Source organism: Lolium perenne, chromosome 1 (genome assembly GCF_019359855.2).
Source record: "Lolium perenne isolate Kyuss_39 chromosome 1, Kyuss_2.0, whole genome shotgun sequence".
In the NCBI taxonomy this organism is placed as follows: domain Eukaryota; kingdom Viridiplantae; phylum Streptophyta; class Magnoliopsida; order Poales; family Poaceae; genus Lolium; species Lolium perenne.
The window spans coordinates 69,918,014-69,929,803 of record NC_067244.2 but is presented as its reverse complement, the minus strand read 5'-3'; the positions used below and the strand labels follow the sequence as shown (position 1 = coordinate 69,929,803).

Below are 11,790 nucleotides of genomic sequence, written 5' to 3'. Positions count from 1 at the left end.
AAGGGTTCCTTTGGTGGAGCATTGGAGAAGGGTTCCTATGGTGGAGCATTGGAGATGTGCAGCTATGTAAGCTAGCTTGGTGATGTACTAGCTCCATAGGGTGTTGGGAGCATCCTTGTGTGTGGAGCTCGCCCCAACCTTGTGAAGGAATCACCGCCTCGACCGGTGCCTTAGTGAAAGAGGGAGAGCACCTCCGTGGAGCTCTCTCGAGGAAGAAGGTGAGGCCTTCCTTCGTGGTGTGGCCGTCTAGTCTCTTGTGTGAGACTAGCACCTCCTCAACGCAGACGTACTTCCTATTGTGGAAGGAACTGCGGTAAACAAACCTCGCCTCGCCTCCGCGCCCTCCGGTTGTCTCGCTCCTCACTCTTACTATCTTGTTGATTCCTTTACTTGTTGCACTTGTCCCAGCATCATTGTAGGAACAACACTATTGCTCAAGCTATCACCTTTACCTTCCGTTGCGCTAAAATTGAAAAAGGTTAAAACTTGCCGTAGCGCCATTCACCCCCCTCTTGTTCGCTACGATCCATTCAACGCCCCATCCCCATGGTTGTCAAGCTGGCTGGAAGGGATCAAACCATCGGCGGCAACGAGCCGCCACCACGCCGTTGCAACATTACCCGACCAACCAAGGATCCCAAGCTCTCCTGAACCGAAGCAGACCAAAGAGAGAAACAAGATGTCTTGGTCCCTACTGAGAGCACTCAGATGCGGCCCAAAACCTAGGCCTGTCGGCCTAGATCTAGGCCCGCCAGTGCCATCCCATGGCCACAGCCGAGACAACGCCAGACCGCGCCATCATCCACCAGCATAAATCGGGGGCAGCAGGAGCGCCATCGGGAATCTCGGCCACCTGCCGGAGGCGAAGTAGATCTAGACCACCAGACCTCGAGAGGACGCGACGAGAAGGGTCATCTTCTATCGTCCCAAGGCGAGCACGCGCAGCCCAGGGCCCCTGCCCTTGAACGCCAGACAAGGCGCAAGCCACCAACTGGACGCCGCAACCCACCGAAACGACGAGGCGCAGAGGACGTCCCGCCGCACACCCCCAGTCACGCCGCCCGGGGGGACGTCTCCCTCCCGCGCTAAGGGAACTGTTAGGGCGCGCCCACCCTCACCCGCCGTCTTCGACAGCCGGGTGTGACCGCCACCGCTAGCGGCGGCCTAGCAGGGGAAATCAAGGGGGGGCGGGGGCTTTGGTTTAGGGTTTGGGCCGGGGAGAGAGGGGGGATTATTCTGAGATTGTCTTTACGAGTCCATCAGCGAGTCGGAGTCGACTGCCTGATGGGCCACATCCGCGCCGGGCCCGCTGACAGCTGGGCAGCCTGAAATTGTTTTTCAGCAAGACCGAAATCACGTCTCGTATTCAAATCTCTCGCGATTCGCTCAAAATCTAGCGCAAACCGAGTCGAACACTTTCCCCTTCACGAAATCTGGCGCCAAACCGAGTCCCCCACGGACACGACAGCGCGCGCACAGCTGGAATTCCTCCAAAATTCAAACCGAGTTCGACTCGAGTTCGGACAGCGCCGAATCGATAAATTCCCCTCCCCATCCCAGACCTAAAATCTCCCTTTTTTCGTCGCGCCCGATCTAGCACCGGAAACCCTAGCCCAAATCGAAGCAAGAAGCAGATCGATCGCGCGCCGGAGATCTCCAGCGAGCTCGCTCGCCGGGGAAGTAGCCAAGAAAGTCCCTCTGAGCTCACCTCGTCCGTCAAAACCTCGATCAAAGCCCGGGAATGGAGTCGCCGCCGCAGCTCCGGAAGGTCATGGACCAGATCCACGGCCGGCTCCCCGAAGCCATGCTGATCGCCCTGCGCATCCATTTCGGAACCCTACCCGCCTCCGCCGCCGCGGGCCGCGAGGACGTCGCCTGCTCTCTGCGGCAGCTGCAGTCGCGCGCGCGGCCGGACGCCACTCCCACCACCACGGCGCCGCCCGCGCCGCTGAGGCTGATCTCCGGTTCCTGCTACGTGCCCCAGCACGACGAAGATTCGCACTTCTGCCACGACGTGTTCGGCGTGGTCGCCGTGGCGGACGGCGTCGGGGGATGCCGCGCCCAAGGCGTGGACGCCGCCGCCTTCTCGCGCGGGCTCATGGAGAACGCCTTCTCCGAGGTGGCCACGTCCGAGCTCGGGAAGCCCGTCTGCCCCTACGAGATCCTGGAGCGGGCATACCAGCGCACCGCAGCCTCGGGCACGCCCGCGGCGTCCACCGCCGTCGTCGTCTCGCTGGCCGGCAGGGTCCTCAGGTGGGCGTACGTTGGGGACAGCGGCTTCGCCGTGTTCCGCGGCGGCAAGATGCTGCGCCGGTTTCAGCCGCAGCAGTGGTATTTCAACTGCCCATTCCAGCTCTGCGCCGGCAACGGCATCACCAAGGTCGGCGACGCCGCGGTGGGCGAGATGGCGGTGGAGGATGGCGACGTGCTGGTGGTGGGGTCCGACGGCCTCTTTGACAACGTGTCGGATTCCTCCTTGGAAAGTTTAGTGCGGTCCACCATGCTCCTCGGCTTTACGCCTGAAGAGGTTGCTGGCATCATGGCCTTCAAAGCATATGTCGTGTCCAAGGATCCCACAACGGATTCGCCTTTCAGCATTGCCAGCCGGGAGCAGGGACAGCCTCGCACTGGCGGGAAGGAGGACGACATCACTGTCGTGGTGGCATTCATTGAGTCTCAGGACTCAGGATTCGTTGGTTACTAGTTCAACTTTTTTTTCTGAACAGAAGCTAATAGTTTTTTTTTTATTTTTCCTTTTGTGCAGGTTCAAGATTTGGATTGGGCGAAGCCAGAAGCTCCTGCAGACATGGCTTTTGTGAGTTTCATCATTCTTCCTAGATTTAATTGTTGCTTAGATACGGTAGTCGGAATTTCCTGCAAATAGATGTCCATTTGAGCAAGTGATCTTGAGCCTCTGTGATTGGGAGTGTTTCCTTGTTCTGATACTTGGCGTGTGCCTTAGATCTGTCTGTTAGCGCCTCTGCTAGATTCATTTCGTGCATCCTGGATGTCAAGTCTCCAGAACATCCAAGTTATTTCTAGATTATTGGATGATTTTTACAGCGCCTTATGGTTTTATGGCACTTATTGCTGCAGGATACTGTGAGGGTCAAGGTTGAGCTGACCAAGAACTTTGAGATTGGTGTCTCAAACAAAACTGCTGAATTTGTCATGATGATTCCCCTCAGAAAGGTACATTCACCAGTTAAATTTACAGATAAGTTTAAGTGTTTAATACAGTGATTCAGGAACTAATAGTTTTTTGCATGTTCCTGTCCCTGAGACTCCGGGTGGTGTTATTTTTTAGAGGAATGCTATTGGATGCTATGGTAAACATTGTGCTACACCCTTTGATTTAAATTTACCTTCCTTTTCACTTATTAAACTGTGCGTTTTTATTCCTGAGGTTGCTCGTTCGAAGGGTGAGAACCTTCTTTCGGTGAATCTCTTATTGAACATGTGAGTAATCAATGAAGTAATTTTTCTCTAGCTCAACAAGTTGTAGTGCTTACCTGTAAATGGTTGTGTTCTTGCAGGCAATAGTTGTACCCAAGGCTTGGTTTCAAACACAAAGATCTTCTACGAGGTTGCCGTTAAAAGGTATCATGTCCGTCTTATAGAATTCTTCTAATCTGCATGTCATTGACCCTTTTCAACTTCTATCTGCGATGTTTGTTCATTGTTTAGAAGCCTTGTCCATATACTTTGTAATCTAGCAGTAAAACCAACCGCTGGTCGTTACAAAGTCGTTGAACCAACACTAAATGTCCCTTTGATGTTTCTCTCTGCTTAACTCTCTGCTGCCGTCTCTGTGAGTCATGCAGTTAGTCTGCCTTAACCAATTATATTCCACCTCCTGCAGTTAGACTTGTCTTAACAAATGTTCCTTGGTGCACTAGGACAGTATTTTTTTTCTTTCAAATGTGATTGTAATTGAGGCACTCAGGGCTCTTGTAATCGATGGAGACTAGAATTGGACATACATCATGTTAGCTTATAGCTAAATAATTTAGAAAGTCAGTTTTTTTCTTGTCCTAACCTGGATCCTCAAATGAATTGGAACTCAGATATGATGTCTGTATTTCAGGAGTCTGGGACATGTATGGTATAGACAGTTACTCTGGTTCTGTAACTACAAGTACCACAAAGAGAACACTCTGTCATATGTGGCCCTGAACAAGATTGGCAGGTTCCTATTGTGGATGGATCTGTGCTGGAAGAATGCTTTTGGCAAGATGCTTGTGATTGGTTCTGTGGCGCCCTTCTGGGTCAAGGGACATCCTCATGGAGACCAAACTTGACATCTCCGATGAGGCCCAGAAGGAGCAGCAACGCCATGATTGAGGACAATCTTGAGCTATGTGCCTTCAAGTGAGCGGAGTAGTGCTTGGGGTCAAGACGGCAGCGTCAAAGAACTATGTAGGACCTGAATTCAGTGTTGAAACCATGACCTGGCTGCCCGCATCTCCTCTCTAATCTAGTAGAAGAAGCAAGCGCAGACTACTTTGGTCTTGCCCAGGCTTTCTTCAGACTGGGCTGGCTTGAAACGGCAGTTTTTTTTTCTTTCTTGGGAAGGGTTTGTTTTGTTACCCAATGCCCAATTTGACCAGGTGAAAACCAGTAAAATTTTGTGCTATGCCATTGGTTTTCGAGTCTACTCTCTTGTTGTGCTATGATGAGGTTTATGCATTTGGGTCTTGTGCGGATGGAGTCAGTTATCTCCGTGATATTGTTGCTGTTATTTTTGTGATCTGTGGTGGGGTACAGCAGCCTATCACGTAATCAAGTATACAATGATGTACACAGTAGATCAAGTCATGTACTAAAAGTGCTAATGGCACATAGCACCAGAAACTTGTTAGTGTTCTAAAAGAAACTCAACAGCTGCTTCTTCACATCCCAAGTATAGTAGATGAGACGGATTCTCTGAATAACTTGACCGTGATTGGCCTGCATGTTGTCCAGTTTTGTGTGAATCAACTGGTATGAGTTCTATCAGCAGTACTATGACTTCCCGAATCAGTTTTGCATGAACCAGCAGCCAACTGCCAACTTCGTCGATCGATCAACATCTGTGATTTAACCAAGTTATTCGGCGCAAAGTGTTTGAAGTGAGTTGGAGCAGTGCTTGGGATCAAGATGTCAGTGGTAAAGAAATGTTTCAGTATTCTGAAGTTGCCTACATGTTTGAAGAGTGAAGCCTGAAGGCTTAAATTGAGCATACCACCGCATACAAGCTTACGCTTTGCAGAGTAACATTTTGCCACTAAACTGTATGCATGCTGCTGCGAAGAGAGCTGAAGCCGAGAGGAGGCATGAAGCGGACCACAGCGTCCCTGAACTTCTGAAGTTCTCAGGAGGTTAAGTCGCACGAGCAACAACGACCGTCCTATATGCAGGCGGGAGGAGGTTAAATTGATTACAGAGTACAAGTTTCATCATTTCCTGCTATATTTCTCATTTAACAAAGCATCATCATTTGCTAATAATAGCATGTATTGAAATGAAAAATTACAATAACCTCATCCCCTCAACCAAAAAATTGTTATCATGAATGGCTAGTGAAGGGTGACAACTGACAAATCTACCAAAATGATCACCAAAACTACTGGTATTTTCTACATGATCACCCTGATAGCTAGTATCTTGTATGGCCCTGCTTCCAGAAGGGCCCTTCGTGTCAGTCTTATCACACTTGTGCTCTCCTTGCATTCTGGATCACCCTGTTTCCATTGTGCACTATCTGAATTCCTGCGATGGCTCTTTGCATTAGGCACCCCCTGGATTCTGGAAATGACTCAGAACTGCAGAGTTGAAGCCTATGCCAAACGGAACCATGTTCAGCAAGGATCATCTGTGAAAAGAAGGCAAGCTTGTTAAGAGAAAACTTCAGAGTAAAGCATACATAAAGCATTGCAAAGACACCAACAAATACTAACAATAACTGTGTTGCATGAACTACAAAAGATACTAGAAAAGAAAACCTGAAATGCGGAGCGAGTCAGAGATTGTCACGAGGGAGAGAAACTGTACCAGGTGTAACTTCATTGTGGACCAAAGGTTCAGAAGTCGTATTTTGTTCTGCCACTCTTCAAGATTAGGCACAACATGTCAGATAATTGAGAGGTTGAATTGTAGAAATCCCATGCCTCAAGCATCAAACGCTTTCTTGATCCTTTGAAATGGACAACCTAAGAACATTTTATCAGATTCAGTAAGCTATCATATTTAATAAAAAACACTGCATACAACATGCTCCTGGGAAGCTGAGAGCTTGAGCTTCCCAAAATCAGCACGTGTAACACCGAGAAGTGGCAAGACATGAAAAACACCGTGTACCAATAACAAGAGAGCAGATAACTGTGCAAAGTACTAGCGATAAAAAAAATCATGAGAAGGACATGGATCAAATAAGTTCTTCGAGTAGGAAAATTGCTATACCTTAACATCCAAGGGCATACCATGGAACTGTCCAGCACCCTCAGGTGGAGTCCAATTATAAACCGCACAAGGCAAAAACAGAACAGATGCTCCATTGACTTCATCTGTAAATATTTCAGGCCTAGAAAATTTCCTAAAAGCCGACGGCAGATAAGACTTCACAACCCATGCCAGTGCTAGTTGATCACCAAGCATGCGTGAAGCCTTCATATATTTTAGGTTGTATGCTTCAAGGACTTTTCTGAAGAATTCGATAGCCCTAAAAGCAAAGGAAGGAATCATTTAATGTAATGCCAAGTTGTCATGCTAAGATCTGTTACATACTCACTCCAATCGTATTTAATTGATGCCAAACATGCATGTAGAAGCCACGCGCGGCGATTAAACGCGATCAGAGGTAGTAGATGCTTACTTAGAGATGCCGTCGCTGGTCCCTCTCGCCGCTACAAATCCAGAGTTCAGAGGTTGGCCTTTGTTATTACGAAAAGTAAGAGCAAGGTGACAATGAGGATATCTCTTGAAGATATGTCCAAGATCATCAACCACTGCCATATCAGAATCAGTGAAAATATAATTACTAAAGCTGTTCACTTGGTCAACCTCCACAAGTTTTAGCTCTAGAAAGGCCTGAATATGAACCAGAGACACAAAGATATTAGTCTTTTAGAAGAAAGTAATGCATACAGTTGGTTGCACGGCAGTAATATTACTTAAATCACATAAGCAGCACTTCTGATTTCTGAGAATGCATATATGCAGAAACATGTTGTTTGCATCAAGCACATAGACTTACAATGTAGGACTTTATTCTCTGAAGCATCAAATTTCCTCGAGAATAATTTCCTTCGATAGGAAGTATTGTCGCCCTCCCTTGATGTATTGACAATTTCGATTTAGGATCAGTCAATATTATGACTTTGCTTGTTGGCATTGACACCTACAGAGTTCTACAAATAAGATTAGTCAATATTATGACTTTGCTTGTTAAACAAACATCCTCGCAATCACCAATTTATGTCCCTTTTACTTTGACGATTCAATATTCATATGCCAGAATGCTAACACCCATATTGGATTCTACAAAAGGGGGTGCTAGCTGGGTGCCTGGGTCATAGTGATGTCATGTCAATAGTTATATTTTAGCCTTGCATCATTTGTTCCTCTTTCTCTACTACCATCTAAGAATTCTCTTAGCTGAGAGTTATTATGAGTCATTTTAAGATGATAAAAAAATGTAAACATCCTGGTTTTACCTAGTGGATAGCAGAAACAAGAAGAAAAGGAAGGAGTACCTGTATGAAACTGACGAAAGTGTTCAGAATGGCCATGGACCTTTCCACCTTGCTATAAGAATGCTTCCCAACAGTCACATCATCAGATGGCACTTTGGCAGCTCCAGCTGGGTGAGAATTGTAGGTTGCGAATACTGTGACAAATGAAACAGGTTCTCCAGAATGTTTCCTTTCACTTGCTAAACTGATCTTATTCACAGCTTTAAGTCCTGAGGAAAATGGTAAAATGCAGTCAGTAGCCACACAATAGATGCTGATCACACTCGCGCGCTATACTAGTAGTAGTATGAATAACCTTATGTGGTATCCTGAAGCCTATTTGGCACTGTTAAATGCACATCACAGAAGATCCTAGACTGTGTTCAATCGATAATTTACATGCGGCAGAGCATGTACACTCGTCGAGCGCTGATAACAGTATTCTCGTTTCCTACTCTCCTCAGAGTTGCTTCAAATCAGGATAATACAGAGCTTACGTATGAGAATTGGTTCTGGTGAATCAATTGTTATATGGCACATTTATACTATGCATGGCAGAAAGAAGAGAGAATGGAATCATCTAATTTCTGAATAAGAGGTCAAGAACGATAACTGCATATCAAGCATTGGTGTGGTTCCAGGACTATAATAACGATGTCTGCAAGCTGTGCACTGTTTACTATGGTTTTCATTAGTTTGTACTTTGTACCAACATATGATGGTTTTGCACTACTCCCCAGCTCCCAAGCCCAGCAGCGCAACAACCCCCTGACCACAATTCACAGTGCGAGAACACCGAAGCTAAAGGAGAAAACCTTGGCACTGGATGCGATCGGGGCGGCCCTGGCCGGCGGCCGGACCGAACACGAGGACATCCGGACGCTTCGTAGCGGCAGGATGGGGCAGGTTGAGGCCCTGCTCCGGCGCCCAGCTCAACCGCGTCCTGGAAACTGCAAGGACGGACACAAGATTGGATCGTCACGAGGGCAACAAACCGCGCAATGTGTGCCGGAACTCGAGAGGAGGAAGGCGCCGCGAGCGAGGTCGTACCGGAGTAGATGAGCGGGGCGAGGAGGATCAGGAGGAGCAGCGGAAGGAGGGGGTCCGCCCGGCTCCGGGGCCTCGAGGTCGCCATGGAAGCGGCGGCGGCGGCGTGGTATTTTACATTTAGCCACCGGATCCTCCGCGGATAAAGTTTTCGACGCCACCACTCGTCTCCTCCGCAACCCCGCAGGCAGGAGCCCTCACCTCCCGGCGACCGGCGGCCGGGATGTCCTCCTCGTCCGGGATGCCACCGAATGAAAATAAGTTTGTTCGATGTCTTTGCTTCACCAGGTTCACACGGAGTCATACTTGAACAGCCTCAAGAGCAGCTTCAGGGTTGCAGCCAGCCATTGTGGAGGCACTAGTTGCTTGCAGAGATGAAGTTCAGTTTTCCTAACTGGTAGCAAGTTGTGCTAATGAGGTGTTTTTCGTTTTAGGTTCCTCCTCTAACGCTCATTCCTAATTGGGTGGTGCAGCAAAAGCTACTGTACCCCTTCTGGAAGCAGGTGATGGCTTGTGATTAGCAGCCACCATATGTACTGAAATTAACCAGATGAGTACCAATGAATCTCTGTAAGCTATTTCTTTTTTCCATAGGTGGGTGGGTCCATTGTTATCAGCCAAACTTGTGCTCGAGAGAGGATGGGCCGTTAATGTCGGTGGAGGATTTCACCATTGTTCGGCGGAGGAAGGGGTGGGTTTTGTGCCTACGCTGATATTACACTCTGCATTCAGTTTGCCTTCGTCTGGAACTATTTATGTGACTTGTACCAAGTGATTGCTTGCCCAGCTGTGAATATACTCTGTAAACTATCTGTGTTGATACTCATCCTCTGTCATGTTAATCTTGTTTAGTACAATGTTCTTCCAATTGCATAGGACTAGTGCAATGCAAGGGTTCAAACATATGTATATTGTTTACTCACTAGTTTAGCTTCATATAAGTACCTATCCTTTTCAAACACTTGCAGAGTAATGATCATAGATCTGGATGCTCACCAAGGAAATGGCCATGAAAAGGATTTCGCTAATGATGGTATGCCCTATTGCGTTCTTCTTTGCATTTTATGTTCTCTATGATGACATGGTGATCTCAATTTTTCGCTTGCAGGAAGGGTTTACATTTTGGACATGTACAATGCTGGAATTTATCCCTTCGTAAGCACCACTGTCTAGAATTCTAGTTACAACTGTGGAATTCAAGCTTCTTTTTGATGGTTCAGAACTGCTTCTGGTGTAGAGGTTACTTTTGTAGAATATTTTTCCATGTCATGGTGTTGACAATAAGCTGTGTTCTCAACCCCAGAAACTTATATCCTGCATCATGTTCTCAACCCCAGTATGCTAAAATTATTTGTAATGTTTTATTGCTATGAAATCTTGAACACCCACTGTCCAATGCTTAGTCTGTGTCACCAAATTTAAGTTCAGCCCCTGTCTATTGTCATTCCGTTTTTTGGATGCATATAATGTTTCTGATGTTATATATAAACTGACAGAACTTGTTTTTTAGGACCACGCTGCTAAGTGGCATATTGATCAAAAAGTCGAGTTAGTTGTAAGTTACATCTTGCAAGCTGTTGGTTATTTATTCTCTTGTTTCTTTTCATGTAATTCAAATAAGAATTGAGTGCATTATGTGATTGTGCATTTTAGAGTGGGACAAAAACAGATGATTACTTGGATCAGCTTGACAAGGCTCTCAAGGTATCTGTACACTTACAGATGGAGTGCTTGCAAATTTTGCATTATAAATGAAATTATCCTGTGTGCAATGGCTAAGGAGAATTGTTAGGAGAAACATGGTGTCTTATGTGCCATATTTTGCAATATTCTAGGATCACAGTAAACTGGACATAATGGTGATTTTTATATACTATTTTAGATTGTGAGGTGAAGAGCATAGTGTTGAATAAGTTATTTGCGTCACATTCAACTGAAAGAGGTTTGAGATGGGAAATAATATGTTCAAAATGGGTTGGCACTTGAGCAACATAATTTCTCATGTTACTTTCTGATGACATGTTCATACACAATGGTACAACAATACTTTTTTTTATCTGTTATTGTAATCCAACTTTCCAACTTAATGCACTTCGCAGTGTACTTCTTCCCCCTGTTTGGCAGACTTGTTGCACTTTTAACCATTCACTCTTATTTTATATTTATAATTTCATTTCTTGTTATGAGACTTTCTATTTACAGTTCCTCTTGGATCATGCCGTTTGCAGGTCGCACAAAGTAGATTTCAGCCCCAGTTGATTGTTTATAATGCTGGAACAGACATCCTGGATGGTGATCCATTGGGGAACTTGAATATACTTTTCTAATCGACTCTATATTTTTTTCACAAAGATTAGACCCATGAATAAATAACTTCGCCTGTGCATAATGTATTCTGCAACGGTGCAAAATGCAAAAAGTTTCTTGATGGCATCATTGTACAGAATCTTAACCATAAATGGCAACCAAGACTTAGAGTAGTCCAACAGCTCTCCGCCTAAGCTAGACTTTTTTTGGCTGTAATGCCACACCAGAAAATTGGAAACTAATCGTGCGCTGAAGTATTATGAACACTAGTTTATTTAAGGCATATTGCCTTTGTTTTGCTCGAGTCCCTTGCACCCGTTGGGTCGATGCTGCTGAATCTGACATGTTTTCCCCCAAAATTTCAGATAAGTCCTGAAGGTGTGGTGATTAGAGATGAGAAGGTGTTCAGGTTTGCAAAAGATCAAAACATTCCCCTTCTCATGCTGACATCAGGTGAACCACTTCTCCTATAATTTGCTTGTTGGATGTCCTACAGTTCACGGTAATCCATGGAATTTAGAATTTTGGCTCCTTCCTTTTTGAATCGTAACAGCTTTTGCTGGAAAGACGCTGATGGTTCGAACAGTCCAGCCACCAGCTTGGTTCTGAACTGGGCTTTATCATCCAGTGCGTGAATATGGTGCCAGGTTATTTTAACAAAATTCTACAATGACTGGACCTTTCCTCGGCAGAACAGATTCATTTCATGTCAAAGTTGGAGCTA

General features: G+C 46.2%; 3 protein-coding genes across 6 annotated transcripts; 2 read left to right on the top strand and 1 right to left on the bottom strand.

Moving 5' to 3' along the window:
- The first annotated feature begins 1,401 nt into the window (after nt 1-1,401).
- LOC127296576 (putative protein phosphatase 2C 24) lies at nt 1,402-4,657 on the top strand. 4 transcript variants are annotated; one of them, XR_007848573.2, is made up of 7 exons: nt 1,402-2,659; nt 2,765-2,815; nt 3,097-3,192; nt 3,308-3,329; nt 3,407-3,459; nt 3,537-3,600; nt 4,088-4,181. XR_007848573.2 is itself a non-coding variant. In XM_051326700.2 (6 exons), exons 1-6 carry the CDS (start codon nt 1,742-1,744, stop codon nt 4,174-4,176), a joined length of 1,233 nt encoding a protein of 410 aa, XP_051182660.1. In that variant the 5' UTR covers nt 1,408-1,741; the 3' UTR covers nt 4,177-4,657. The 4 variants fall into 4 exon arrangements, 1 of the variants encoding a protein (XP_051182660.1); XR_007848571.2 differs by having other exon boundaries at nt 3,097-3,329; XR_007848570.2 differs by having other exon boundaries at nt 1,405-2,659; nt 3,308-3,459.
- A 762-nt stretch (nt 4,658-5,419) lies between these two features.
- On the bottom strand, nt 5,420-9,007 carry LOC127296566 (uncharacterized). Its single transcript, XM_051326687.2, has 8 exons — nt 8,763-9,007; nt 8,528-8,662; nt 7,734-7,942; nt 7,235-7,378; nt 6,854-7,068; nt 6,442-6,700; nt 6,034-6,191; nt 5,420-5,854 (listed from the first exon to the last, which is right to left on the bottom strand). Exons 1-7 carry the CDS (start codon nt 8,845-8,847, stop codon nt 6,063-6,065), a joined length of 1,176 nt encoding a protein of 391 aa, XP_051182647.1. The 5' UTR covers nt 8,848-9,007; the 3' UTR covers nt 5,420-5,854; nt 6,034-6,062.
- Nucleotides 9,008-9,157: 150 nt separating this feature from the next.
- On the top strand, nt 9,158-11,781 carry LOC127296585 (histone deacetylase 2-like). Its single transcript, XM_051326724.2, has 7 exons — nt 9,158-9,792; nt 9,868-9,914; nt 10,270-10,314; nt 10,413-10,463; nt 10,988-11,077; nt 11,435-11,519; nt 11,620-11,781. Exons 1-7 carry the CDS (start codon nt 9,732-9,734, stop codon nt 11,673-11,675), a joined length of 435 nt encoding a protein of 144 aa, XP_051182684.1. The 5' UTR covers nt 9,158-9,731; the 3' UTR covers nt 11,676-11,781.
- The last annotated feature ends 9 nt before the right edge of the window (nt 11,782-11,790 follow it).

Excerpts from the sequence above, each read along its gene's own strand:
- LOC127296576 (XM_051326700.2), top strand. The coding sequence starts at position 1,742 with ATGGAGTCGCCGCCGCAGCTCCGGAAGGTCATGGACCAGATCCACGGC. Across the intron at positions 2,816-3,096 it reads CTCCTGCAGACATGGCTTTT|GATACTGTGAGGGTCAAGGT; the intron begins GTGAGTTTCATC and ends TTATTGCTGCAG. Across the intron at positions 3,330-3,543 it reads GAATGCTATTGGATGCTATG|TTGTACCCAAGGCTTGGTTT; the intron begins GTAAACATTGTG and ends TGCAGGCAATAG.
- LOC127296566 (XM_051326687.2), bottom strand. The coding sequence starts at position 8,847 with ATGGCGACCTCGAGGCCCCGGAGCCGGGCGGACCCCCTCCTTCCGCTG. Across the intron at positions 8,663-8,762 it reads CGCCCCGCTCATCTACTCCG|TTTCCAGGACGCGGTTGAGC; the intron begins GTACGACCTCGC and ends CCGTCCTTGCAG. Across the intron at positions 6,192-6,441 it reads GTATGCCCTTGGATGTTAAG|GTTGTCCATTTCAAAGGATC; the intron begins GTATAGCAATTT and ends AAATGTTCTTAG.
- LOC127296585 (XM_051326724.2), top strand. The coding sequence starts at position 9,732 with ATGATCATAGATCTGGATGCTCACCAAGGAAATGGCCATGAAAAGGAT. Across the intron at positions 11,078-11,434 it reads CATTGGGGAACTTGAATATA|AGTCCTGAAGGTGTGGTGAT; the intron begins CTTTTCTAATCG and ends AAATTTCAGATA. Across the intron at positions 11,520-11,619 it reads CCTTCTCATGCTGACATCAG|CTTTTGCTGGAAAGACGCTG; the intron begins GTGAACCACTTC and ends GAATCGTAACAG.